The sequence below is a fragment of the Eptatretus burgeri genome, chromosome 14 (assembly GCF_056783735.1).
Source record: "Eptatretus burgeri isolate ZD-2024b chromosome 14, Ebu_testis_v1, whole genome shotgun sequence".
NCBI classification, from domain to species: Eukaryota; Metazoa; Chordata; class Myxini; order Myxiniformes; family Myxinidae; genus Eptatretus; species Eptatretus burgeri.
Genome location: NC_140974.1, coordinates 70,522,161 through 70,548,106, shown reverse-complemented (window position 1 = coordinate 70,548,106; position 25,946 = coordinate 70,522,161). Strand labels below are relative to the sequence as shown.

The 25,946-nt window shown below is 42.1% G+C and overlaps 1 protein-coding gene across 13 annotated transcripts in view; it reads left to right on the top strand.

Moving 5' to 3' along the window:
* LOC147013562 (transcription factor E2F3-like) overlaps nucleotides 1-25,946 on the top strand; it is a 93,771-nt gene that overhangs the window by 23,172 nt on the left and 44,653 nt on the right. For 9 of the 13 annotated variants that reach the window (XM_085855468.1, XM_085855467.1, XM_085855466.1 and 6 more), the window contains exons 3-7: nucleotides 7,220-7,337; nucleotides 15,004-15,229; nucleotides 16,492-16,636; nucleotides 18,932-19,051; nucleotides 19,188-19,329. In XM_085855468.1, coding sequence (XP_085711594.1) covers nucleotides 7,220-7,337; nucleotides 15,004-15,229; nucleotides 16,492-16,636; nucleotides 18,932-19,051; nucleotides 19,188-19,329 — 751 coding nt within the window. Of the gene's footprint in view, nucleotides 1-7,219; nucleotides 7,348-15,003; nucleotides 15,230-16,491; nucleotides 16,637-18,931; nucleotides 19,052-19,187; nucleotides 19,330-25,946 lie in introns of all 13 variants that reach the window. The other 4 variants (XM_085855463.1, XM_085855464.1, XM_085855462.1 and 1 more) reach the window with 2 other exon arrangements.

Sequence of the window (25,946 nt, the reverse complement as noted above, 5' to 3'; positions counted from 1 at the left end):
ACACACACACACACACACACACACACACACACACACACACACACACACACACACACACATATCGATGGTATTAAATAATGAAGTTATTTATTATAAATAAGCATTAAAATAATTTGTTGGTGGTTGCTGGGTTACACAGTGCAGAAATTTCCACCCCCTCATAACTCACATGCTGAATTGAACACAAAGCCCAATGAAATAACTTTATTATTACAAATCAAATTAGGTACAGTACATTTGCTAAGTAAACAGATAAAGTTTTGTTTTCTGCCTTTATAAATGGTCATTCGCTTACTAAATGTGCAGTTGGTATGATTGTGTGGTTCACCTCTTCCAAGCCTTCAGGGAGCAAACTCGTCTGTCACAGCTTAGAAGTCAATTGACTCGGCTAGTTCACACTCAATAGAGAGGATGGCTAGATTCCTGAACCTCGAGTGGCTCATTGTGGATCTCAGGTCGGTCCTTGAAAACAATATTGGATAGTGAAAATCATGGATTTTTGCAAAAAATTGTGGAAATTCTGTAAAAATCTGAATCCTTGATAAATTGAACAAAAATTGGCTCAGATTATTCAATAAGATGCCAGAAGTATTCCAAAAGCTTAAATACAATGTCACTTCCTCATCCTCACGTTAGCAGAAGAAGAAAAACATCTGCAGAAGCAAGCTCAGCATGCTAACCCTACAAGGAGGGAAGCAGAGAGAACAAGAGCTCCGCGATGATGATAACTTGTCAATCACGAGAGAATCCCGACACTGGGGGGGGGAGGGATGGGTACTTTTACAAGTAAGACTTCTCAAGATTTTGCGAAGATGGTGATCAGCAGCAAGACCCTGAGACCATGTGGCTTTTCCTCTCCGTGAAGCACCATGTCGCATTAGCCCACCACCCCTCGGCCTTCAAAAGGGGAATTCTGCCATTTTTGCTTTTGAAATAAATAGATAAGTGTTTTATCCCATAGGATTTCAAAGAAAATGAAGAAAATTAATTTTCAACCTTTAGAATTGCGCGAATAAATTCTGCTTTTTTGTTCGTTTGCTTTTCTCACCTGTAGGAATGAGCCACGAATACTAATGAGGCGTGAACGGTGAACTGAAATGAGCACGAACGCCTCATCCGCTTAGTTTCCCGGCATGCTACACGCTCCTTTTTGCCCGCCACCTCTCTCCGGGATACCGTTGGCCACAACCATTGGTCAGCAAATGGAGGGCGTGGCCACTTGCACAGTTCAACTCCTCCCTTCGCTTGCGCTTTACGCCGTGGCAAAATGGTACGAAGTGTCGATAATGCTAGATGCAAAATAACAAATTTGCCACCCCCCCCCCCAAAAGTGCCACTCAGGGTGACCGCCAATGCCAGACGCAAAATAACAAATTTGCCGCCCCCCCCCCAAAAGTGCCACTCGAGGAAACCGACTCTTTCGCCCCCCCTCGATACACCAGTGCCAGCTGATGATCTGGGCAGTTGGGAAATCAGTCAATTGCTTATAAGTTAAGGTTATTATTTCAAATGAAATCGTTTTTGTAAGTCCTTACCGGTACATAATATATCTGTGTTTGTGTGTTTATACAGGGTGGGCCAAAAGTCACTGAAGATTTTGTTTTTTCGAGCTTTTTTATTTTTAAATAAAAATTCATGAAATAAATTGCAAATGGTAGTTCAATTCATGAAATTTGTTTTTAGATTAATTGTGAAAAATAATGTCCTGCAAATGGCCCTCATTGGCTTCTTCACAAAGTCTTGCTCTTTCCAAAACATGATCCATTACAGAGGACAAAACTTGATCAATCACTGCAATTTCCTCAGAAATGTTGTTTTTCAATTTCTCTCGTGTCTGTGGCTTGTTGACATTTACGTGATCTTTAAGGTACCCCCATAGAAAAAAAATCTGTGGTCGTAAAAGCTGGTGAACGTGGAGGCCAATTAATGTTTTCAAATGGTGAAATTATGCGGTTACCAAAAACGGTCCTTAACAAGTCCATTGCTGGCCTCGCAGTATGGCCCATAGCTCCAACTTGCTGGAACCACATTTTTGGTAAATTTTTCACTTCTGGAAAGGAGAAATTTTCCATCATCGACCTGTATCGCTCACCAGTCACAGACACTGCATTACCATCATCATCTTGAAAAAAAAGGTCTTCCACTGCGGGCTGAGTCATGAGACCCCTTTGACTCAAAACGAGCAATCAAGTTCCGAATCGTGTTTTCTGATTATTGTTCTCGAACATCTATCTATAATTCCAGGTGTGTGTGTGTGTGTGTGTGTGTGTGTGTGTGTGTGTGTGTGTGTGTGTGTGTGTGTGTGTGTGTGTGTGTGTGTGTGTGTGTGTGTGTGTGTGTGTGTGTGTGTGTCTGTGACCGCTGTTTCTCGACAACCACTGGTCCGATCTAATTGAAACTTGCCAGGTATATTGCTGGGGACCTGAGAATGTGCCTTTTCAAGGTTTGATATCAATCGGACAAGTGCCTCCCAAGTTATGGCCATTTATTTACCAACCAATGACAAGACGCGTTGTTGCGTGGGCGTGGCCGATGGGGAAGGGAAGCTCAGTCGCGTTCCCCATTACGGGTTACAACGTACGGACTTCCGGAGAGTGATGACTTCGTGTATTCTAATAATTTCTCGATTTCTTATGCGCATTTATAGATAAACACAATGCCCCAAGTTATAATCGTTTTCATATTAGACGGTGCATAAATTTCGGTAACATCAGAGTGCTGGTATACTCCGAACCAGGAAGTAATTGTTTTTCTCTCTTCTCTTCTCTTTTTGTTTTTCCTTGCGATAACATTGCAAAAAGGCAAAATACGTTGGCGCTAATTGAATATTTGGGCATTAAAACTAAATTGCGAATAATCGTAACTGCGAATAATATGCGAACTTCCGGACCACGCACGTACGGGCACGCGAGAGCGAAGAAACGGCCTGTATGGTTGTTGTTTCTGGCTCGCGGTTTGAATATTTATTTATGAATTTATTTTTTTATTTTTTTATTTTTTTACGGGCACGTACTAGTTAAAATAATTGCGAAATTTTCTTTGAGTTTTAATTATTGATTTCCCACTGGAGTAATAAAATTCAAGAATTTTCATGTGCTGGGCATTGGTAAATTTATTCACAATGCATCTCCCTGTTCATCTTTATCTGTTAAAAAAAAGAAAAAAATTAAAATTTATTAAAAATAACAAAGTTATTAAAAAAAGAAAACCAATGATTTTTGGCTCACCGTGTGTGTGTGTGTATTGTTTTGTCTGGGTTCCTTCTTGGGACTACTTGGCAGTAATTGATCTTTGTTTTGAAATTACCTCTTTGAATTAAAAAGAAAGTAGAACCTGCCAAAAGCACTTTTTGTTAACAGCGCTCCATATTGGTTGTTGAATATTTAGAGGTTTTTGGCGAAGTTGCTGAAGATTTTCTATGCCCCTAAAACCTGCAGTTGTGCTGATGAAGAAGCACGCTCAGTGCAAAATTAAGCCTGGTGTTGGCTTTGTGGTTAGGGTGGCGGCTTGGGATCCTAGGCTCCTGAGTTCAAGCCCCGTTGGCCGCTGAATTAAAATACACCAGGAGGTTGACTCAGCCTGTGTCATCCTTCCGAGGTCGGCAAAATGAGCACCAGTGTACTGGTAAGGGGGACACTGCATCAGCGGCATAGCCGCGTCCCAACCGATGATGCAACCAGCAGCCGCAGGCTGCACTCGATCGAGAGAGAGTGCAAAATTTGCCACCTCACTCATTACAAGAGCAGCTTAAAATTTATTTTCAAAGATTTAAGGTTCTGTCCAACAGGATGATGCACAGGTAGCACAAAGTTTAACTTTGAACTGGCTCGTCTTCAATGCGATTCCTGGCCTTGTGATGAGCTCCTAGCTGAAGTACTCTGCATTGCCTGGTGAAATTCAATAAAATATTTATTTAAATATTTCCTGCACGACAAATTGGAGAATGTTGGCCTTCTGGTTTCGTATGAATTACCAATCTTGGGCGTTGCAAAATGTGCTTGGACCAACTGCTTTCCCTCTGTTTAAACATCTTTTCATTAATTTTATTTTTTAAATACACCAAATCACTACAACTTCAACATACGATCTTCACAAAACATTTTACTCGATCGCTCCCAGGAAAACCTCAGGCAGTTTAGAAGAACATACTCAAGATCTGAACCCGAAAGTGTTAGAATAAACCTGTGTAAAGCAATCTTTTTTTTAATAACAGGTGCATGTGTAAACACTGATAATTAAATTTGTGTTGTTGACAACAAATCACAACAACCTCAACATACAAACTTCACAAAACATATTGGTCCTGGGAAAAAACACAGGCAGTGTATTAGCACAAGACCCGATCGAGCCCTGAAGGCCAATTATCTGATTTTTTTTTTTAATCCAAACATAGCCCTCACCTTCCTCTAGATGAAAGAGTAGGCCATGCAAAGTTTGGTTGTGCTGGTTCCTCCAGCGTCGGAATGCATAAACGAACAAACAAACTTTCTTCTTTGTATATTAGATTGGTCATATTGTTTTTTTTCACAGGCGGGGGATGCGTTAATGTGTGCACTGTCCATCAGTTGGACGTTAAGCTGGGTTATCATTCTGCTAGCACCTGTCGTTGGTGGACATTAAAGATCCACGGTGTCTTTTGCGAAGAGTAGGCGAGTTATCGCCAGAACCCTGAACAAGTCACAAACCTCTGCCATGACTGAATGATCTGATGACAATGGCCAAACACCCAGCATAGCACTTGCCAAGAGACTACCTCGGCAGCACTTGTGCTCTGTAAAGAGTATGGTACAATTTTGATGATGTACTTATTGCTGCACAAGTTGCATGACAAACTTTTAAATCATGTGACAATGCAAACCTAATTTAATTGAGAATACAGTTTATTAGCTGTATACTGGTAGGAAATAGTACCTTTCTTTAATTCATTATCAGCTTTAAACGTCAACTTTTAACAGTCATTTAACTAAAGATTGTTGCATCATAAAAGTTTATCTATTTCGGGCACATTTTAAAACATTTTTTATGAAACTTTGTATATACAATCAACATTGGGGGCTGCATGAAATATGTAACGTTTTTTGGGATTTGACCCCTTGGTCGTGCCCCGGGAGTGGGGATTTAGACTCATGGGGTCAAACTGGGAAAAAACATTGAACTCAAAATTTAATATTGGGTCATCCCTGGTGGAGGAACCTTTCACCAACTTTCAACTTTGCTTATGGTGGGAAGCGGGTGGATTTGTGATGACGTGATTGTGATGTGATTGTGATGTGATGTGATCGACTTCGCTCTCGTTTCATATTGTCACATCAGGTAGCCTCCGTTAGCATGGGTGTTTGTGCCGGGATCCTTTGTCTCGGACACGGCCAAGTAGTTTCTAACCTACTGTGTCAGTAAAATTAATCTAAAACTTTACAGTCCCCAAGAACACGTTTCTTACTTAAAAAAAAAGGGTTTATTGATAATGATTAAATATGTGGAGAAAAGTGGACAGGCAGTTCGGGACAGTCCAACAAATCAACAAATACGAGCAGGGAGAAGGGAATATGCAACTTGTATGCAGGGAAATAAATAAAACGTAACCCCCTAAATGGCACCTCACAGTACGCTCTTACTGACAATGGGGGCAGGCGAGGGCTTGTTTTGATACGAACTGGTTGTGGTCCCACGACGGCGAAGAGACTGAAACAACTTAGGTGAGAAGCGGTGAAGGTGAGGAGCAATGCAAGTGAGTCGAAAATGATCATCCCCAGAAATCAGGGCTCGTGCGTTTCCTCTCCTCCGCAGCGTCGATCCCTCTCAGGCGCTTCTTCTTTACCCTCGAGTCCTCCTGCACTCCAGCGCCCTTTCTCTCAGCCCCTCCTCGTCCTTCTGGGCGGAGTCCTCCTGCAGGCCATCTTTCACACATGGGGGCCCCAATAAAAATAAGTCAATCTCTTCTTTCGGACTGCACAGCGCATCTCATCACCATAGCTTGCACACACCAGCCAGACAGATCGTGTTCAGCCTTTTTTGGAGCATGTGACGCGTGTGCCTTTTTGTGATGGGAAGTCATCACCTGGCCCCACTTGCAAAGAAGAGGTGTTTACACAAGCATTTTTACTGACTATCCTTTCTATAACTTGCATACGCTGCCTCCTCAGCGTCACATGTAACAAAACGACTTGCTCTGACAGGTCCGTTACATGGCAATCGAACCTACTCAAAATCACACAGACCATGTTGCACTTACAACAATCTAGCTATGGATGCCATGCTGCCATCCTCCTCCCCACCACTCACACTCGCACACACAGACACACACACACACACACACACACACACACACACACACACACACACACACACACACACACACACACACACACACACACACTTCCATGTAACACAATATTGAGTTCTCTTCTGTTTTATGACTCCCCCCCCCCCCAAAAAAAAAAAAAAAAAAAAAATTGGCTTTATTATTCTCTGTGACAATTTCTCTTAAAGGTTCAGTTGTTTTTATATTGCTTACAAGTAAATGTCTGTAATCCTAAAAACAAAACGATTTCAGTTGTAATAATATAAATTTACACCCTTGCAGTATTGTTATGAACTTATGAAATTGGCAGAAGAGTCTTGGTTGCTCTTTGTAACCAAAAATGGCCATTTACATGCAGTACTTAGGAATGTGAATTTGGATTGTCGAAGCTGCTGCTCAGATGGAACCATCTTGAGATAGCAAGCAGTGTAACCTGGTGCTAAAGGATATCCAAGAAGACATAACCACTTGCTACCTGCAGTCTTAGGCAGGATTTTGAAATATATTCAGGATGCCGGCGAGAACTCACCGACTCTTCACAAAAAATAGTGTTGGATCTTTAAATTGCATGAACAAGCAGACAGGTCCGTTATGGTTAACACCCTTTCGATGGACCTCGTACATCTCAACACCTCGCCCTTCATTCAAACCACCAGGGTGACGGTTTATAGCCTGATCAAGATTCTAACTCAGGCTAGACAACTCAAAAGCTGGTCCACATACCTTGAGGATTTCTTTCCAGCCCAGCAGGAGTGTAAATGTACATAGTTATAAGCAACATTTGCTGTGCAATGTGACATTTTCAGAATTTTATTAGATCCCTTGCTTCTCTGAAATGAAATTTATGCCATTTAATATGGTTCGAGTCTTCGTGTGGTAGCATACTTGATATGTTTACCCAGATTGTTTGATTTCCAGGCCAAGATGCAATGTACAGCTAAAGGTGAAATCAAGAAGAAATCAGAAGAAAGCGAAGATGATAAAGCAATATTAGAAAATGGGCGAATTGGCCCTTTTATTGTCGAGAAGTATGCAGGTGAGCTCAGGTATGAGTTATAACTAATGCAAAGTATATTTATGATCTGTTCAGAAGTCACAACAAATGTTTTTGGTTTTTTTTAACGAGCATTGTCTAAGGCTCATGAGGGATTTGCAACATACATTATTCACACACATGCAGACAAACAAAAGAGACAACACTGGACTTGACCAGACAAACAACCCCTGAACGTGAGGGAAGTGAACACTCTTAGTGCTGGCTTTTGAGCAGTCATCCCTTCGGCTGAATGGACATTGGACAGGGCAGTCGGCCCTTTCAATAATATAATGTAGTTCCTAAATCATGTAACTTTTCACTCAGGTCAGTCTTTTGGGACTGCTTCTGGTAACATGTAATCCAGTGCTATCTGCTGCATGGTCGGGTTGTCGGCGACTAAACCGACGACCCTCACTGGCTTTGCTTAGTGGGGAGGGTGATTGTGACACTCTCCCAGGATGAAAAACACCTGAGAAAGGGCGGATGAGCAACCTTCGGGAGCTAACGGCCATGCTGTACAGAGATGGTGTCTCTAAAAAACACACAATGGGGGTAGGAAATTTATTTTTCCACCTAGACTAGTTACCCCCCTCCTGCACAGTGGTTCTGTGAAGAGGTTTCCCTGTTTCAGGATTAGATGAAGGTTTTGCCAGTTTTTCCTCTTCTTGTTTTTCTCTGTAGCCCTTTACAAATAGAATTTTTATCCTTGTTTCGGGTGAATTCATTTTTAAAAAATTAACGGTTTTTTGTCCTATTTCCAAGTATAATGGTAAAATTCAAACTTTCTTGAATATGCTAAAAGTAAAATTGACAACAAGCAAATAAAAATATTAATGCCAAATAAGAAAAAGCAATGGAGGGATGACGAACTACAGTCTAAAAAAGGTTTTAAACAAGATAGGGTTATGTGGGTTCGGACAGTAGCCAACAGGATTGCCGTCACATAACAATCCCGACATCACTGCCTCCAGAGTCTAGACTATTGTCCAGCAAAAAGTATTTGAAGTAGAAGCTCCTATATTTCATTTCAGCATAAACATAAGAAGCTCTTACACAATTTCAGTTCTTGCAACTTCAGTTATCTTTCCTACTTAAATTTTTTTTTTATTAAGTGAGACTAACCAATCATGAATGCAGATACTTATAGAATGCTGTTATTAGAGATTTGCATGGTGTTTGTAAGAAGTTGATGTTTATGCACTGGTATTAACATTGAAGTTGGTCTGCTAATTTGTGGAGTCTCTGTGTGTGGCTACATGACGAGTAATCACGTACTGTTGTCACTAGTGGAGTCTTTGTCGAAGCTTGAAGCAATAATTGTTGAAGTGTAAAGGAGACAGTAATGCAGGGATTATGTAACAGCAATACTGTTAGCTACTCTCTCAACCAACATCATCCCTATTGGTTCATGAGTCAGTAAGTGACCACTATATTCGTTATGGGTGTGTGTCTGTCTGTCTGTCTGTCCCGAGCATAGCTCCGTGGGTTTTGATCCGATCTTGATAAAATTAGGGTGCGAGGTTTGTATCATGATCTAGTTGTGTTTTCCGGAGAATGGGCGTGCTGCGCCCATTATGGGCGGAGCCACGCCCAAAAAACGTGTGTTTTTAGGGGGTAGCCGGTTTCAAGTTGCATCTTCTCCGAGGGGTTGGTCGAATCTGGCAGGAGTTTCGGTATTTGGTTAGCCCAATGGCACCTGCATAGCTCCACGGAGCTCGATTTTTTTTTTTTTTTTTCATTTTCGTCCCAAGGTCACAAGGTCACGAACTTAGAAAATGTCAAACAAATCAATAAATTGGGCATCGAGCTCCTAGGGTTTTCAACTGTTTCGAATGAAAGTTGGTATGCAAGTAGTGCTCTTCGAGTACTACAACTTTCATCATTTACGTTTTTCCCGATTCCCGCCAGTTTGCCGGTGGCGTTCACTCGAAGGTCAAAAAATAAAAAAGGCGAACCGTGTACATTGCTCGTGAACCATCGCCGTCTCCAGACTTGTCTTGTTTTAAAGCTTTTTTAGACTTTAATTTGTCATCCCTGCATTGCTTTTTTTATTTATTAGCATACATTTTTTTAATTCACTTATTTCTGTAATTTTTTTTTTTTTTACAATGTTGAATAAATGGAATGGTATGGTACTCAGAGGATACTCAATATCAGAGCAAAAGTGCCAAGAGATCTTAGTCAGCAATATCAAATACTGCATGTCTTACATAACCCTGACTGTATCTTGCAGTTGTTTTATTGCTCGTTTTTCAAAGAACTATATGGTATTCAGAGAATACATACCCCACACAGTCTTGAGAAGGACTTGCTGTGAGCCAGCTTTTTTCTTTTTTCAGGTTTTTTTCTGTGATCCAATATGGCAGCCAGACCACCTCACTGATCTTTATCAAACGATATTTCCCATGGGCAATTGATCAGTTATTTAAATTTTGCATTGGTCAGTTAAGCGGTTTCTCCTATGAAGATTTTGAAAGATTTTTCCCTGAGATCCAATATGGTTGTCAGACTACATGACACATAATGATCATTTTAATGAAAATCCTGTTCAAATTTCAAGTCAATAGGATGAAAATTTAGAATTTCAGAAAGTTGGCCGATGTTGACCATTTGTTTTATGTGACCTCAAAAATAATTGGTAGTTGAATTCAGTGAGCTGAACTGAAAATCCTGTTCAAATTTCAAGTCAATTAGGAGAAATTTTACATTTTAGAAATGCATGCGTATGTTGACCATTTGGCCTATGTTCACCTCAAAAGTAATTTGTAGTTTAATTCAATGACCAAATGTGCAAATTCTCTTCAAATTTCAAGTCAATCAGATGAAAATTGGCGATTTTAGAAATTTGGCTTGTGTTGACCTTTTGGCCGATGCCTGGTGTTGGCGCAGTGGTTAGGGCTGTGGTTTGGGATCCAAAAGGTCCTGAGTTCAAGCCCCGTTGGGCCACTGAATTAATACACCAGGGGGTTGACTCAGCCTGTCATCCTTCCGAGGTCGGCGAAGTGAGTACCAGTATACTGGGCCGGTGTATACCCCGGTTAAAATAGGTGTACCATATCCCTGTGTCGTAAGAGGCGACCAGGGTTGCGTCAGGAAGGGCATCCAGCGTAAAACATGTGCCAAATCACTATGCGGATCATAACGGATGATCCGCTGTGGCGACCCCTAACGGGAGCAGCCGAAAGAAGAAGAAGAAGTTGACCTTTTGGCCGATGTTGATCTCAAAAATAATTGGTGGTTGAATTCAGTAATTTTGAAAACACGTCAATACGGCTCGGAAATCGGATGTTATTTCATAACTCACTCAGAATGAATGACGGAGTGCGGACCACTCGCTCAGCGTGGCGGAGTGCGGACCACTCGCTCAGGGTGGCGGAGCGCGGACCACTCGCTCAGGGTGGCGAAGCGCGGACCACTTGCTAATTTTTTTTACAACCTAAACAATGAAAGGTTGCAACGTCTTGAGTCAATATGTTTTCAACACATTTGCTATGACACTGCAAATTGAGCTCAGGTGCATGGCCAGTTTACTTTCTTCATCCTTGAAATGTCTCTACAACTTCATTGGATCCACTTGTGGCCAATTCAATTGATCGGACATGATTTTGAAAGAAACACACCTTTCTAGAAAGGTTCCACAGCTTGCAGTACGTTGTCTGAGCAGAAACTCAACCATGAACTCCATGGAACTGTCCATAGAACTCTGAGACAGAATTATGAGGAGGCATAGATCTGGGGACGGGTATAAAACAATTTCTAGAGTGTTGAAAGTTCCCATGAGCACAGTGAGCTCCATCATAAGGAAATGGAAAGAAAATGGAACTACCCAGACTCTTCATAAAGCTGACAGTCCAACCAAACTGTACAACTGGGCAAGAAGGACCTTTGTCAGGGAGATGACCAAGAACCCAATGACCACTCTGACAGAACTACAGAGTTCCTTGGCTGAGATGGGAAAACCTGCTGGAAGGACAAACAATGTCTGCAGCACTTCACGCATCTTGGCTTTATGGGAGTCCGTGGCCAGACGGAAGCCACTCCAAAGAAAACGGCACGTGACTGCATGCCTGGAGTTTGCAAAAGGCACGTGAAAGACTGAGAGCATGAGGAAAACGATTCTGTGGTCTAATGAGGCCAAATTTGAACGTGTTGGCCTGAGTGCAAAGTGCTACGTCTGGCGGAAACCGAGCACAGCTCATCACCCATCTAACAACATCCCTACCATGAAGCATGGTGGTGGCAGCATCATGCTATGGGGATGCTTTTCAGCAGCAGAGACTGGAAAACTTGTAGGGATAGAGGGAACAATGAATGGAGCCAAATACAGACAAATCCTTCAGGAGAACCTGCTTCAGAGTGCAAAAGACCTCAGACTGCGGTGAAGATTTATGTTCCACCTGGACAATCACCCCAAGCATACAACCAAAGCTTCACTGGAATGGCTTCAGAACAAGAACGTGAAATTTCTTGAGTGGCCCAGCCAAAGCCCAGACTTAAATCGCCATGAAAATCTGTGGAAAGACTTGAAGATTGCTTTTCAATGATGCTCCCCTTCCAACTTGACAGAGCTTGAGCAAATCTGGAAGGACGAATGGGAGAAAATTCCCAAATCCATATGTGCAAAGATGATCCAGACATACCCAAGAAGACTCGAGGCTGTAATCACTGCCAAAGGCGCTTCTACAAAGTGTTGACTCAGGAGGCCAACTACTTATATAAATGAGATCTTTCTGTGGTTCATTTTCAATATATTTGAAAATATTTCTGACAACATGTTTTCACTTTGTCATGATGGGGTATTTTGTGTGGATCAGTGACAAAAAATTTGAAGTTAATACATTTCTATTTCAGGCTGAAACACAACAAAATGTGAAAAGTCAAGGGTTGTGAATACTTTCTGAAGGCACTCTGTGTATGTATGTGTATGTATATATATATGTATATATATATATATATATATATATATATATATACATATATATATATATATATATATATATATATATATATATATGTATGTACTGTGTGTGAAAATATACTAGTACGTGCCCGTACGTGCGTGGCCGGTGCAAAAAAAAAAAACGCGTGCCAGAAACAACAACTACACAGGCCGTTCCTTCGCTATCGCATGGCCGTACGTGCAAACGAACCCCCCCCCTTTCCAAAAAAACAAACAAAGCCCGACGCCCCCCAAAAAACTTTCAAACAACCACACAGGTCGTTCCTTCGCTCTCGTAAACGACGACTGGATTGGGGCATTGTGTTTATAAATGCGCATAAGAAATCGAGAAATTATTAGAATACAGTGTCATCAACGTCTGTACGTTGTAATCCGTAATGGGGAATGTGACTGAGGATCTCTTCCCCAATGGCCACGCCCACGCAGCAACGTGTCCTGTCATTGGTTGGTAAATAAATGGCCATAACTTGGGAAGCACTTGTCCGATTAATATCAAACCTTGAAAAGGCACATACTCAGGTCCCCCAGCAATATAGCTGGCAAATTTCAATTAGATCGGACCAGTGGTTGTCGAGAAACAGCGGTCACACACACACACACACACACACACACACACACACACACACACACACACACACACACACACACACACACACACACGGATTGCTGGAATTATTGATAGCTATGCAGTATGTATGTATGTATGTATGTGTGTATATGTATATATATATATATATATATATATATATATATATATATATATATATATATATATATATATATATATATATATATATATATATATATATATATATATATATATGTACAGGGTGTCCCAAAAAATGTACTCACTCTTTAAATGATAATAAATGCGTTGTTTATTGACTTAGAAACAACATTAATGGTTAAATGTATATATGGATAAATGCATGTTTACAAATGTTCTAACTGACGACCATCACGTTCCAAACACAGCCGATAACGTGGACCAATGGATTCAACAGCGTTACGAATCATTTCATTTGGAACTGCAAGACATTGTCTTTCAATTTCCTCTTTCAGCTCATCGACTGTTGCTGGTTTTGAGCCGTAAACCTTATCTTTGCGATTTCCCCATAAAAAGAAGTCCATTGGAGTGAGGTCTGGGGAACGCGCAGGGAATTCAACACTACCTCTTCGCCCAATTCATCTGTTCGGAAAAGTTGCTTCGAGATAGGCCCTTACATCACCGTAATAGTGGGGAGGTGCTCCATTTTGCTGAAAGTAAATCTCTTCGTCACCAAATATCTCTTTGACACGTGGACCGACGGATTCCTGCAACAAGTTTAAGTAAACATCCCCAGTGACAGTTTGGTCAAAAAAGAATGGCCCTAGGATGCCCAATGTTGATATCCCACACCACACAGCAACCCCTGGTAAGTTTAAATGGTGTTCCATAGTAACATGTGGATTTTCAGGAGCCCAGTATGTGCAATTGTGTCGGTTAATTGAGCCATTTAACTTGAAGCTGGCCTCATCGCTCCAAACAATTTTGGATGGAAATGCTGCATCTTCTTCGCATTTCCCCAGGTTCCACTCACAAAATTCAGCTTTTCGGTCAGGATCGTCTTCATTTAGAGCGTTGATTAATTTTGGAATGTAACTTTTCTAATTAATTCGCTTCAAAATGCGATGAGTGCTTGATTTTGGGATTCCTGTCTCACGAGCCATTTGTAGTACAGATTTCCGTGGATATCGGTGGAGGGTTTCCAGCAATTGATTTTCCTTTGCGGGGGTGGTTGATGACCGTGGTCTTCCTGAACGCTCCTTATGGATGTCATGCACAGTTCCATCTGTTTCAAACTTATCTCGGATGCGAGCAATGGTGTATCTTTGTGAAAATGTCTTCTAAATTGTCTTTGCACTTCCATGATATTTTCGTACTTCTGCCATTATTAGGGTCAATTTGATCTGAAAAGAAAGTGAAAAATTAAATGAGTTATGAGGAGCCAAAATGTGAATACATTTTTTTGGGGACACCCTGTATGTATGTGTGTGTGTGTGTATATATATATATATATATATATATATATATATATATATATATATATATATATATATATATATATATATATATATATATATATATATATATATATATATATATATATATATATATATATATATATCATAAGATATGCCTGGTGTTGGCTTAATGGTTAAAGTGGTGGTCTTGGGATCCTAAGATCTTGAGTTCAAATCCCACTCAGCTGTTGAATTGTGGGGTTGACTCTGCCTGTCATCCTTCTGAGGTCGGCAAAATGAGTGCCGGCTTGCTGGTATACTGTGTCGGAGTGGCGACCCATCCAGGATTGTGCTCAATAGCCAAGGAGACTGCTTCGGCAGCACAAACGCTGTGCACAGAGTATGGTCCCAATGGATGGATGGTTGATCATAAGATACCACGAGTAAAGTGTATATCCTTTGAATGACAAAAGGAGTTTTCAAAGATTGCAGTTTGTTGTGTCTGTGTTGCCCACAGAGTATGTATTGCAATGTATGCATTCTGAAGTATATTTATGAATTTGAAAAATGATTCTTGAAATGTGTATTTAAACATTTGGCTTTTAGGTTTTGCATTATGGTAATTATAAAAAATGCTTGACCTCGATGAGGATTGTCAACATTTGTCAAGTTTTGTTCTGATGTGTGTGCTTTTATTTACAGTAAATCCTGAGCTGAGCCTGGCAAATCGCTGTCGCTATGATTCATCGCTTGGACTCATCACACAGAGATTCCTTTCTCTGATGCAAAGATCGCCAGATGGGTCTATAGAATTGAACAACGCTGCGAAGATCCTGGGTGTACAGAAACGACGCATGTACGACATAACAAATGTTCTCCAAGGAATTCAAATTGTCACGAAGAAGTTCAAAAACACTGTCATGTGGACGTAAGTGTCACATGTTGTTGTTGCATTGTTTTCCCATTGCTTTCAATGCTTTTGTGATTGTTCATACAAGCAACTGCATCTTCAATACCTTTTATTGCCATTGCCATCATTAACATCATTGTCCCATGCATTTTTATTCACAATCTTTTTTTTTTTCGTGTTATTTCTTCACCGACTTTGTATATTTTACTTGAGTCTTGTTGAGGTCGATATTAATTCTGGAAATTGAAGCCGGTATACCGGGAAAATAATCACAGAATCATCGGACAACATCCATAAATGAAAATATATGTAAATGGTAAAAATGCAGGTGAGTGACCCGAGACAATGGGGAAGAACGGTAATTTTGTATGCCGACAGACATCGAAACCGATACACTAGGAAAAATCTCAGAACCATCGGAAAGCATCCGTAAATGAAAATGTAAATAAATGGAAAAAATAGAAAAGAAGATATATGAATGAAAAATCAAATGCAGGTGTGTTGACCAGAGCCAATGGGGAAGCACGGTTCATTTGCTTCCCCAATGTGCAAGCACACCTTACTAGAGTATGTATGTGTATGAATCGCCCTGCCTGTGAAACACCGGTATGACAGTTTATAACCAGGTCCGGATTCAAACCTAGGCTATATGGCTCGGAGGCGAGTGTGCGTATCTGTCGGCCATCCTGCCAGCCCTTTGTGCAGCAATCAATCACTCTTGTTTGAGTGTATTGTATCTCACAATTTAAAGTTGGTCACCAAAAATCCAGATATTCCAGATTTCTTTTGCCAGAAGAATGTCATGAGTTAGTGAGCTATTCTGAATCGGGAAAACATTCCCCTCACTGAGTGCTCGTTATATCCGCAAACCTTCTGCCCACTGTACCGCCTACTCTGATTGGTGTGATGGATGCGCAGACATACTCATGTGCCAGGGCATTTCCTACTTCCCACAATGTGTGTTTTTGGTGCAGGATGATTGGTAAATCCCCAAATTTTAATAACCTTCCTGAATACTTTAATTAATTTTCCATTGAACAATATGACTCATTTTGGTGAGCAGTCCATTTGTCTGTGCAGACTCTCAAACAATTGAAACATCGATCTTTGCTCATAACCATGACGGCGTGATTGATTGATTTTTGGCGAAGGGTACAGGACGGGATGTTTATTTGAGCATCTTGTGAGATGAAAGAGCAACCCCTCCTGTGGGATTGAATGATGTGTTTATTTTGGTTGTGCACTAAGATATTTATATCTTTCTTTTTGTCATCTTTTAGGGCACAGTTTAATAAGAAGGATGCTACGAAGAAGTTGTGTAATGAAATAAAATGTTTATCGAAGAAGGAAGAGGCCCTGGACGTGCTGCTGAAATGTCAACTAACTCAGCTCACCCAGCTACTGGAGAACGAATATTACCAAAGATATCCTTCACTGAACACAAACCAATGCACAGCATGAATTAATCAATTAATTATTATTGTTTTTTTTTCAACTGCATTCTCACTGTGGACCACCTTTCCAAGTTGTGCAAGGATTACTGTTGTTGTTTTGTTGTTGTTTCGGCAGCTACTGGCACAATATCTTTGCGTTTGTTGTGATTTTCACTCAGCTTTCACGTTCTGGGTTTCGTTTCCATTGACTAAAACCATCATCTTGTACCATTAAAGCAGGGGAAACTGCAAAATGAAGCACACGTTTCTTCAGATGGTACATTACGCTAGTTTTGTCTGAAATGTGAATAAGCAATCCACGTTATCATTCGCAATAATTCTATAGAGACCTAAAATGGTGTGTTTATTGTTTCCAGGCTGTGTGTGTTCAGATTTTGGTGTGTCTGTGGTTTTGATGAAACCTTTGCCACCCTGATCGCACGTCCCACAGTGAACCAGCATGGCATCACGGTTATTATAATTATCATTGATACATGGAGTGGAATGCATTCACTACCAGTTCTGCCCAGGCTGCATGTCTTGTCCAAGTACGACAAATATTTTGATGGATATTAGTATAATAGATTATATACGGTATTGCACGCATTCGTTCATAGTTTATCAGAAGAATTTTGACAAAATAATACCAAAAACAAGCAGTCATAGACTGGTACTTACGAAATCGTCAACTTGACCTCTGACCTTGTCTAATAAAAGCTGTCTCTAGAGAAGGTAGCGATGCAAACCAGAAGTTTCTACAATGATTCTGTATCAAACCATCAAAAATCGTAACATCGAGCGAAGCAAAAATCTCCATATCTCCACGCAATTATACCTTAACGTAACTCAACGACGCGTCTGCTCGAGCGCACTGCATCATGGGACGACCCGTGACGCGTCGAGTGAATTATTTTTTATACAATCTTAAAACGTCTCCAAAACATCCGATTTTTACCAGAATTTTGACAACCGAGTTTTAAGCGTCCTAAGCGATCGCAAAAACCGAAGACAAAATTAAAATCGAAGTTAAAACGAACTCGTAACGTCGAGCGAAGCAAAAATACTCCATTTCTCCACGTGAATTTACGGAATTATGTTTGACCTCACTGTGACCTTGACCTTTGACCGATTTTGACCAAAATCTAATCAGCACTAGCCATCACCCTCCTGAATCACGTGGTGAAATTTGACATTGGTAGTTTCTTCCGTTCTCAAGTTATCGTGCCTACAAACAAACTAACAAACAGAAACGGAAGGCATCAATATACTTACGAAATCTTTAGATTTCGTAAGTAATAAATGCAAAGATTTTGTTATTGGCCTACTTTAAAAACTTTTTACCAGTCGTGTGTGTGTGTGTTTGTGTGTGTGTGTGTGTGTGTGTGTGTGTGTGTGTGTGTGTGTGTGTGTGTTTGTGTGTGTGTGTGTGTGTGTGTGTGTGTGTGTGTGTGTGTGTGTGTGTGTGTGTGTGTGTGTGTGTGTGTGTGTGTGTGTGTGTGTGTGTGTGTGTGTGTGTGTGTGCGCGCGCGCGCGTGTGTGCGTGCGTGTGCACGTAAGTTTCTGTTGTTGTCTGCAATCTCCATACGTGGATGGGTTTCAAGAAACGGAATGGAGACCTACCATGTCTCAAAGTATCCAACTGTGTGTGTGTGTGTGTAAGTTGCTGTTGTCTGCAATCTCCATACGTGGGTGGGTTTCAGGAAACAGAATGGAGACCTACCATGTCTCAAAGTATCCAACTCCATGTGTGTTTGTGTGTACTTGTGTATGTGTATGTGTGTGTTTTTTTCCATAACTGTTCAAACAATACTATTTTTTTATGCTTTTCAAAAGTTTGGGTGTTTCTTTAGTCGGTATTTTAATGAGTTTCTTCTAATGGCATTCTTGTTAAAAAGCAAATCATCCCATCCACTCGGGCACAACGGTAGTCAAGACCATTTTCCTTCTCCCATAGTTCAAGTGGCAGGTGCTGTGTGCTCTTCCTGAAAACTGCTCTTGAATTGCTTTATAATTGCTGTCCTTCCCTTCCCTGATGGCACTCCTGCCATCTTAGATACTGTCGTGAGTTACATTTTGGTTTGTGTTAAGTGCATGTATATTTGAACCAGCAGTTTTGTCATTCACTTTGGATCCAAGGGCTGTGCTTGAAACAGTAAGGACAAGGGAATAAAGTGCAATCACATTTTTATGAGGCAAACTTTGCAAACACAGCAATGTTGTAAATGCCACACATTTACAACTTGCCTTTTGTTATTGCTTTCATGTTCACCTTGATTCCATCACCACACTGGCATATGTGACTTATCGAGACCTCTTGCACCTGTGGGATCAGACTACCTTTACTGTGATAGCCATTCGTGCTCCACCAAACACCTGCCTTGAGGTTTATGACTCGCATTGCTTAACGGTAAGAATCCCACTTCCCGTCCACCAGGTGCGAGTGACCCCACCAACATTGGAAAGCACGGTGTGATTCACCTAGATTAGTGCCAGAAACTTTTACATTCATTTAATGTGAATGAACCTGTTTTTTATTTTTGCAGCAATTCCACATGGTGTTAAGGAGCAAGGAAGGACCAATACACGTCTTACTTTGTACAGATAGTGATTTGGGAGATGACAAATCTCAAGGGGCCGAAAGGCTTTTCGACATCGGCAAGCCCGTGGCAGCTTTGGAAAGCAGAGGTGAACGCTTTAATTATTCATTTTTCAAATATTCCTGTTAATATTCACTCCTATTTCTTAACTACAGATTTGTTGTAATTTTTGGGGTTTTGTGTGGCCTTGTTTTGAAAAAAAGATAGAAGCTTTTTCTTTAAGTTTCTACCGTTTGAATATTGTGCCATGTCAATGATATTTACCATGCGAAGCTAAAAGCTGGGTTGAGCAAATGGTTCAATTCTGTCTGTCTGTCTGTCTACAAACGTCAGTTTATAATTGAGGAACAACTTGATTTAAATTGAATGTTATATTTTGAACATGAATCATAAAATGAACCTGTCGTTTCACAGTACGTTGTCTCTGAATTTGTCCCGATCGTACGTGCGCAGAGAGGAGTGAGATAATTTTTCTCCTCTCTCTGCCTGCCTGACAGTCAAAAAAATTGAAAATCATTCCAAACAGGAAACTTACTGTTTTTAAGGATGTCATAAAGGACACAAACAACAAGCACGGAAAACTAATGTAACGTGTTAAATAAGGTGGTGTAAAAGACGCTGCATCAACAGCAGTAAACTTCTGAAATATTTTTTCTACAACCATTAAAATCTTTATTTTGTTTTCAATTATGTCATCTACTTGAACACTGTAATAACACAAGTCACCTTTCAGTCACTTTCAAAACTCTTCCGTTTCAGCAGTACTTGGACAAAATATTTTACGTCATCACGACCAATCAAATTTGCCGCTCGTAGACCCCGCCCACGTCCTTGTTTATCAAGACTGTGCGGGGTAACGTGTTCTATGAACTCTCTCGTTTGACAAATGTTTTCTTTTGAATTTTTGTTTTGTTTAATTAAACCGTACGATTTTATCGATTGATTTAATGGTATTCCTCATTATTATACAGTCTGTTACATTAGCATTTACATCTCTATAACTGCGTGCACACTGAGTTATGTGCTTCTCTTTGGTGATTAAATGAAAAAGGAGGTTTTAAAATTATTCGAAACAATTTACTTTTTTGTTTTCGTATTTTATAAACCAGAGCCAACATTTCATATTTTGGAGAAATACCAGTTCATCAGAAAGACCATTGATACGTATTGTTACGGAAATGGCCCTTATGGGACTACTAAATATAGGATTAGCTCAGATCCCCCATTAAATGCATGTATAGCTAGGTTGTGTGGTAAAATGGATGTAACATGTGTGTCGGGAGGTGTAAAAGGCGGTTTTTGCTGTCTGAGCGGTGGTGGTGGAACGAGAAGTCCCTCTTATTCCTTCCTCATCCCGGATAGGCCCCTCCCAGTTGGCTGGGAGGGTGTGGCCTGGAGAGGAAGTGACGCGAAGGGGAGGGGCCTTCGGTCGGTTTTTCGCAGAGAGAGGCGAGCTCGTGGAAAGAAGGAACAACAAAAGCAAAGAGAGGCTGCTCGTGTTTCGAAGCGAGCGAACGTAAGAGAGGAGGCCTGCACGTCGAATCGGCGATCGACTCTAAGGAAAGAGAAGGTGATCGACAGGTTCGGCCTGCGTCTGGCCGTGGAGCCTCCGTGCTTAATCGCCTCACGACTCGACACGTTGTCGATGCGCCTGCGGAGCTCGGACCTTGATTTGGGGCCTTGTCTGGTGAACGGGCCAGGCCTGGATTTGTATGCTGAACCCTGGAGAGAGATCGGCTGAGGCCCATCGTTGATCTGGCGGACTTGTGCCATCGACATTGCGTGGGGCCAGAGCGCGCGGAGACCGCGTGTGTGTACTCTGTCTTGACATCACTAAGTACTCTGTCTTGTCCTGCATGCATGCTGTTTGTCTTTGTCTGCACGTGTTGTATAAGGCATATTTCGGTCGGGACCCCCCTCGAAACCTGTAGACCGTGGTTCCGTAGATAAGAACGGGTTGAGGATTATTAATAAAACCATTGTCGTGTTTATTGCTTCTGTTGTGATCCCTGATGTTCCCCAAGAAATCTGGTTAATTCGTATGAAGTTGCCGCTATGGATTAATTTGTGTCGCGTCGAGGAACGATCCGTTCGATTGGCATATAAATCCAAAGTGGTTACAGACTGGTGGACTCCGCTCGGTCTTTGACAAATTCAGTCTGTAACCAGGGGTTCTATTTCCCCAACTGGCAAGGTACAAGGAGTACGTTGGTATCACGATTGAAGATGCGTGACCCGAGGCCTGTGCTGAGCCGGCCGGCGTTATAAACCCCGGAGACGGCGGTGGTGAGGGTGGCGCCTAGAACCGGGTGAGAATCCCGCCACCCCGGATCCGCAACAGTTTGGTGTCGGGAACAGGATATTTGGACCAGTGGTGCATTTCGCACCCCGGACATTGGTTACGAAAAAAAAAAGGTCAAAATTTGATTTGATTTTATGCTTGAGCGGATCGGAGGAAAAACTTGCAAATTATAAAGAAAATGGAGTCGCAAAATGGTGGCGCGGCTCCATCTCGGCGCGACACGAAGCGGGAGTGGACTAATAATAGCGCAACGAGCCGCAAGGCACGAAGGAAACGCTCCCACCCACCGGTTCAGGCCACGTGGACACGGTATACGCCTGGCGGACAAATCAGGACGCCGGCGCATGCATTGGCAGACTTCAGACACAATTGTCGGAGGCCTTGGAGCGGTGGAGGTGTGGTGATGACTGTGTAGGGGAATTGCATTAGTTTGCCATTGAATTGGACGAGGCACGGCGGCGCGTAGATGAGGTTCAGGAGGATTGTGTGCACGGGGAGTCACAACAATTGGCCGATGCACAGGAACGAATTCGGGGGCTGGAAAAGGACTTAGCCACCGCAGACTGGGTTCATGAGGATTATGTACATGGGGAGTCACAACAATTGGCCGATGCACAGGAACAAATTCGGTGGCTGGAAAAGGACAGCCAACACAGTCGAGGGACTACGTGGAGAAAAGAATAACGTAGAGTGGCTTACCATTGTGTTGGAACTGAAGGAAGAGGAAAAACGGAAACACTATTTGGAATTGGAACAACTGAAGGAAGAGGTAAGATCAGGTTATCAGATAAGAGAAAGCCTAGAACAGAAGATAAAAAGAAGAGAGAAATCTCTGGAGCAAAGGAAGGAAGAATTGTTGGAAAAGTCAAGATAGTTCAAAGAACTACAGGGAGAAATGAGGAAAGTAGAGGGGAGTACCCATAAGTTGGAACAAGAGAAGAGCAAACTGAACAAAAGAATAGAGGAGGAGCAAATTAGTAACTCCCGGGATAGGAAGAGCTTGGAAGAAGAATGGAAAACAAAGCTGGAAAAGGAAAAACGGGAATTGGAACTACTGAAGGAAGAGGTAAGATCAGGCTATCAGATAAGTGAGAGCCTGGAAGAGGAGATAAAAAGAGGAGAGAAAAATCTGGAGAAAAGGAAGGAAGAATTGCTGGAAAAGTCCGAACAGCTTCGGGAATTAAAGTCCAGGGGAAATGTACTGGCACATGAACTGGAAATTAACAAGGAATACGGTAAGAGAGTGGACGAATTGAGGGAGGAAGCATGCAAAAGAGGTGAGCAGATGGGAAAGGAATTAGAAAAAAAAGCTTCTGAGTTACGGAAACACCAAAACAAAGAGACGGAATTACAAAACGAGCTGAGGACGTTAAGGGAGGAAAGAAAGAGAATGGAGAATGAAACGTTAAGGAACCACACTGTGCAGATCGAACAGGTAGAAGCCAAGGCCAGATTAAAGAATGAGAAACAAGAAAGAGTAGTGAAAGAACAGCAAATGAAACAGGAAAAGGAGATCAATAAATTGAAGGAAACAACGAGATTGCAGAATTAGGAACAAGAGAGACAGTGGGATAAGAAACAAAAAGAACAAGGAATGAAGTAGGAAAGGGGAATCAGCCAATTGAAGGAAACGACGAGATTGGAGAAGGAAGAACGAGAGACAGTGGGAAAAGAAACAAAAAGAACAAGGAATGAAACAGGAAAAGGAAATCAACAAAATGAAGGAAACTATGAGATTGGAGAATAAAGAACAAGAGAGACAGTGGGATAGAAAACAAAAAGAACATGAATTTGAGGTTGACCAGCTAAAGGAAAAAGCAAGGTTGGAGTACGAGTAGATAGTGAAAGAACAACGAATGAAACAGGAAAGGGGAATCAGCCAATTGAAGGAAATGAGTTTGGAGAAGAAAGAACAAGAGAGACAGTGGGGGAGGAAACAAAAAGAACATGAATTTGAGGTTGACCAGCTAAAGGAGGAAGCAAGGTTGGAGTACAAGGAGATAGTGAAAGAACAAGGGATGAAACAGGAAAAGGAAATCAACAAATTCAGGGAAGTGACGAGATTGGAGAATGAAGAACAGGAGAGACAGTCGGAGAGAAAACAAAAAGAATATGAAATTGAAACTTACCAATTAAAATAGAGAGCAAGGTTGGAGTCCACGGAGATGGAAAAACTCCGGAAACAGAATGAACAACTAAAAAGGCTCGGAGAGGAAGAACGACTCAAATGGAAAATAAAATGGAGCCAGGAAGTAGAACAGCACAATAATATGGGATGTGTGATATCACCACAGGGAGTAATGTTGGTGGTGTGGGACTTGATTAACATCACTTGTTGGATGACACCACAATTAGAGCAAACCCTGGTGATTGAGACATTGAGGGAGCATACGGGGTTGTTGACGAATGAAATACATTTTGAGCAGGTTCAGCATGTGGAGCTGACAGCCCCGAAGGAGTGTGGCGAATCAATGATGAGCAACCTGCTGGAGAGAAGTGACCGGACAGAGGCGACTCTGGAACGAAGCAGGTACGTGTGTACATGCATACATGGTGCGGACGATGAGCTTAAGGTAGAAATTGAATTTTATGTAAACGAAGAGACTCTGTCCGATGGGGTGCACGTATGCGTGACCCCTGGATGTGTGTGTGTGTGGAGTGCCTGTGAACGAATGCTGTGAGCCCACAGTCCAGACTACAGCACCGGTATGTGCTGCCGAGGCCGAAGTGTGTGTGGGTACTCACCTGGCAGTCAAGAATGTAGCCCTGGAGTGTGAGGCAGTTGGTCAGTACACAGGCAAGGTTGAATGTGTGGATTGGTCAACACATAACCTTAGAATGTGTGCAGCCTGCTGTGTGTGGGAGTCCTGAGCATAGAATGAGTGGTGACATAGGAAATAGGTTTGAGGTGCAAGGGGAAATAGAAATGCCACCAGGACAGAACTTGAGCCAGGGTACAGAAACCATGGTGGACAGCTCCGCATCGGTTCTTACAGAGTTGGAGGTGCTGCATCCAGGAGCAGTTTTAGATTCGATTTCAGAAATCCAATTTAGAAATTGGATTTTAATTTCTCTATCAGCCTCACAGGAACTTTGGGGTAGAGCGCAGATGAGTGGCAGGCGGCACTGGCGTGTGTCATTTGGTCTTCAGACCTTTCTGAGCACACGAGTGGTTTGGTTAGCTGAGTGGGGTTTATCTGTCTTCAGGGAGTTATGGAGAAGAGGGGGAGGCCATTCCACCGGTTGGGGTTTACCTGATTTCCGTGAACCCTGGAGAAGAGGGGGAGGGCATTCCACCGATTGGGGTTTACCTGATTTCCATGAACCCTGGAGAAGAGGGGGAACTCATTCCACCGATTGGGGTTTACCTGATTTCCGTGAACCCTGGAGAAGAGGGGGAGGCCATTCCAACGATTGGGGTTTGCTTGACTTCCGCGAACCCTGGAGAAAAGGAGGGGGTAGATCACAGCCCCCATTGAGGCGTGACCCCCTTGAGCCGTGGCGGAAAGGCGGTGGGGTCATGTAATGGGTAATGAGGGATTCGTTCCCTCATTCCCCTTCCAATGAGCCAAAGAAGCAGGCCATATGGGGATGTGAAAATCTTGATTGAGAGTTGTACTGAAAGTGATTGCAAATTGAGAGATGACAGAAGGCATGAGTGGCACGAGTGGATTTGGATGATTATTTTAAAAAAGTGGTGGAGACGTTGCAGGCAGGGCGTTGAATACACCTGAAACAAGTGGATGACAAAGAGTGGCTTGTTTGAGGAAAGATTGAAATGCCTGGTTGGAACCATGCAGAGGTTCCATGGGGCTGGTGAAGAGATTTTGATGTTTCGTTTAAATGGTTGGAAATAAATGATTAGGGCAGTATGGAGGAGGCCAATGGACGACGGACGTAGAGACAAATTAATTGGGGTTTGATGAAAAAGTGTACTCGTTAAATTTGATGACCAAGTGGGATCTGAGGGACTGGTGCGTTTTTATTTTCACATAATCGTCAAAGGTGTTGGATTGTGTTGTGGACTGGGTGTGCGGCACTGTGGCATGAATGACTAAAGTGTTTGGGTGAATAGCGTGATTGTGCAGATGAGGAGAGTGAGTGCGAACAATGTACCCTGTCGGTAGGAGTCTCCGAACCAGGTTGGTGTAGGTTGGGGGGTACTTGGAGGATTTGACATGGATTCTGGCTGCTGTTCCATTGTGCAGGCAGACTGCGAGGGGTAGGTGCAGGCTAAGGTATGGGGATACTGGTTGGTAGTGTGACATGGTATGGGAAGTTGGTGAGTCGGGAAATAGGGCAGCAGGGCTTTGGGGGTTCCTGGCAGGTGAAGGCTGTCAGGTGCCAGGAGAGTACCGTAGGGTTCAGTGCCAGGAGAGCACAGTGCAGGTGGTATGAGAGCA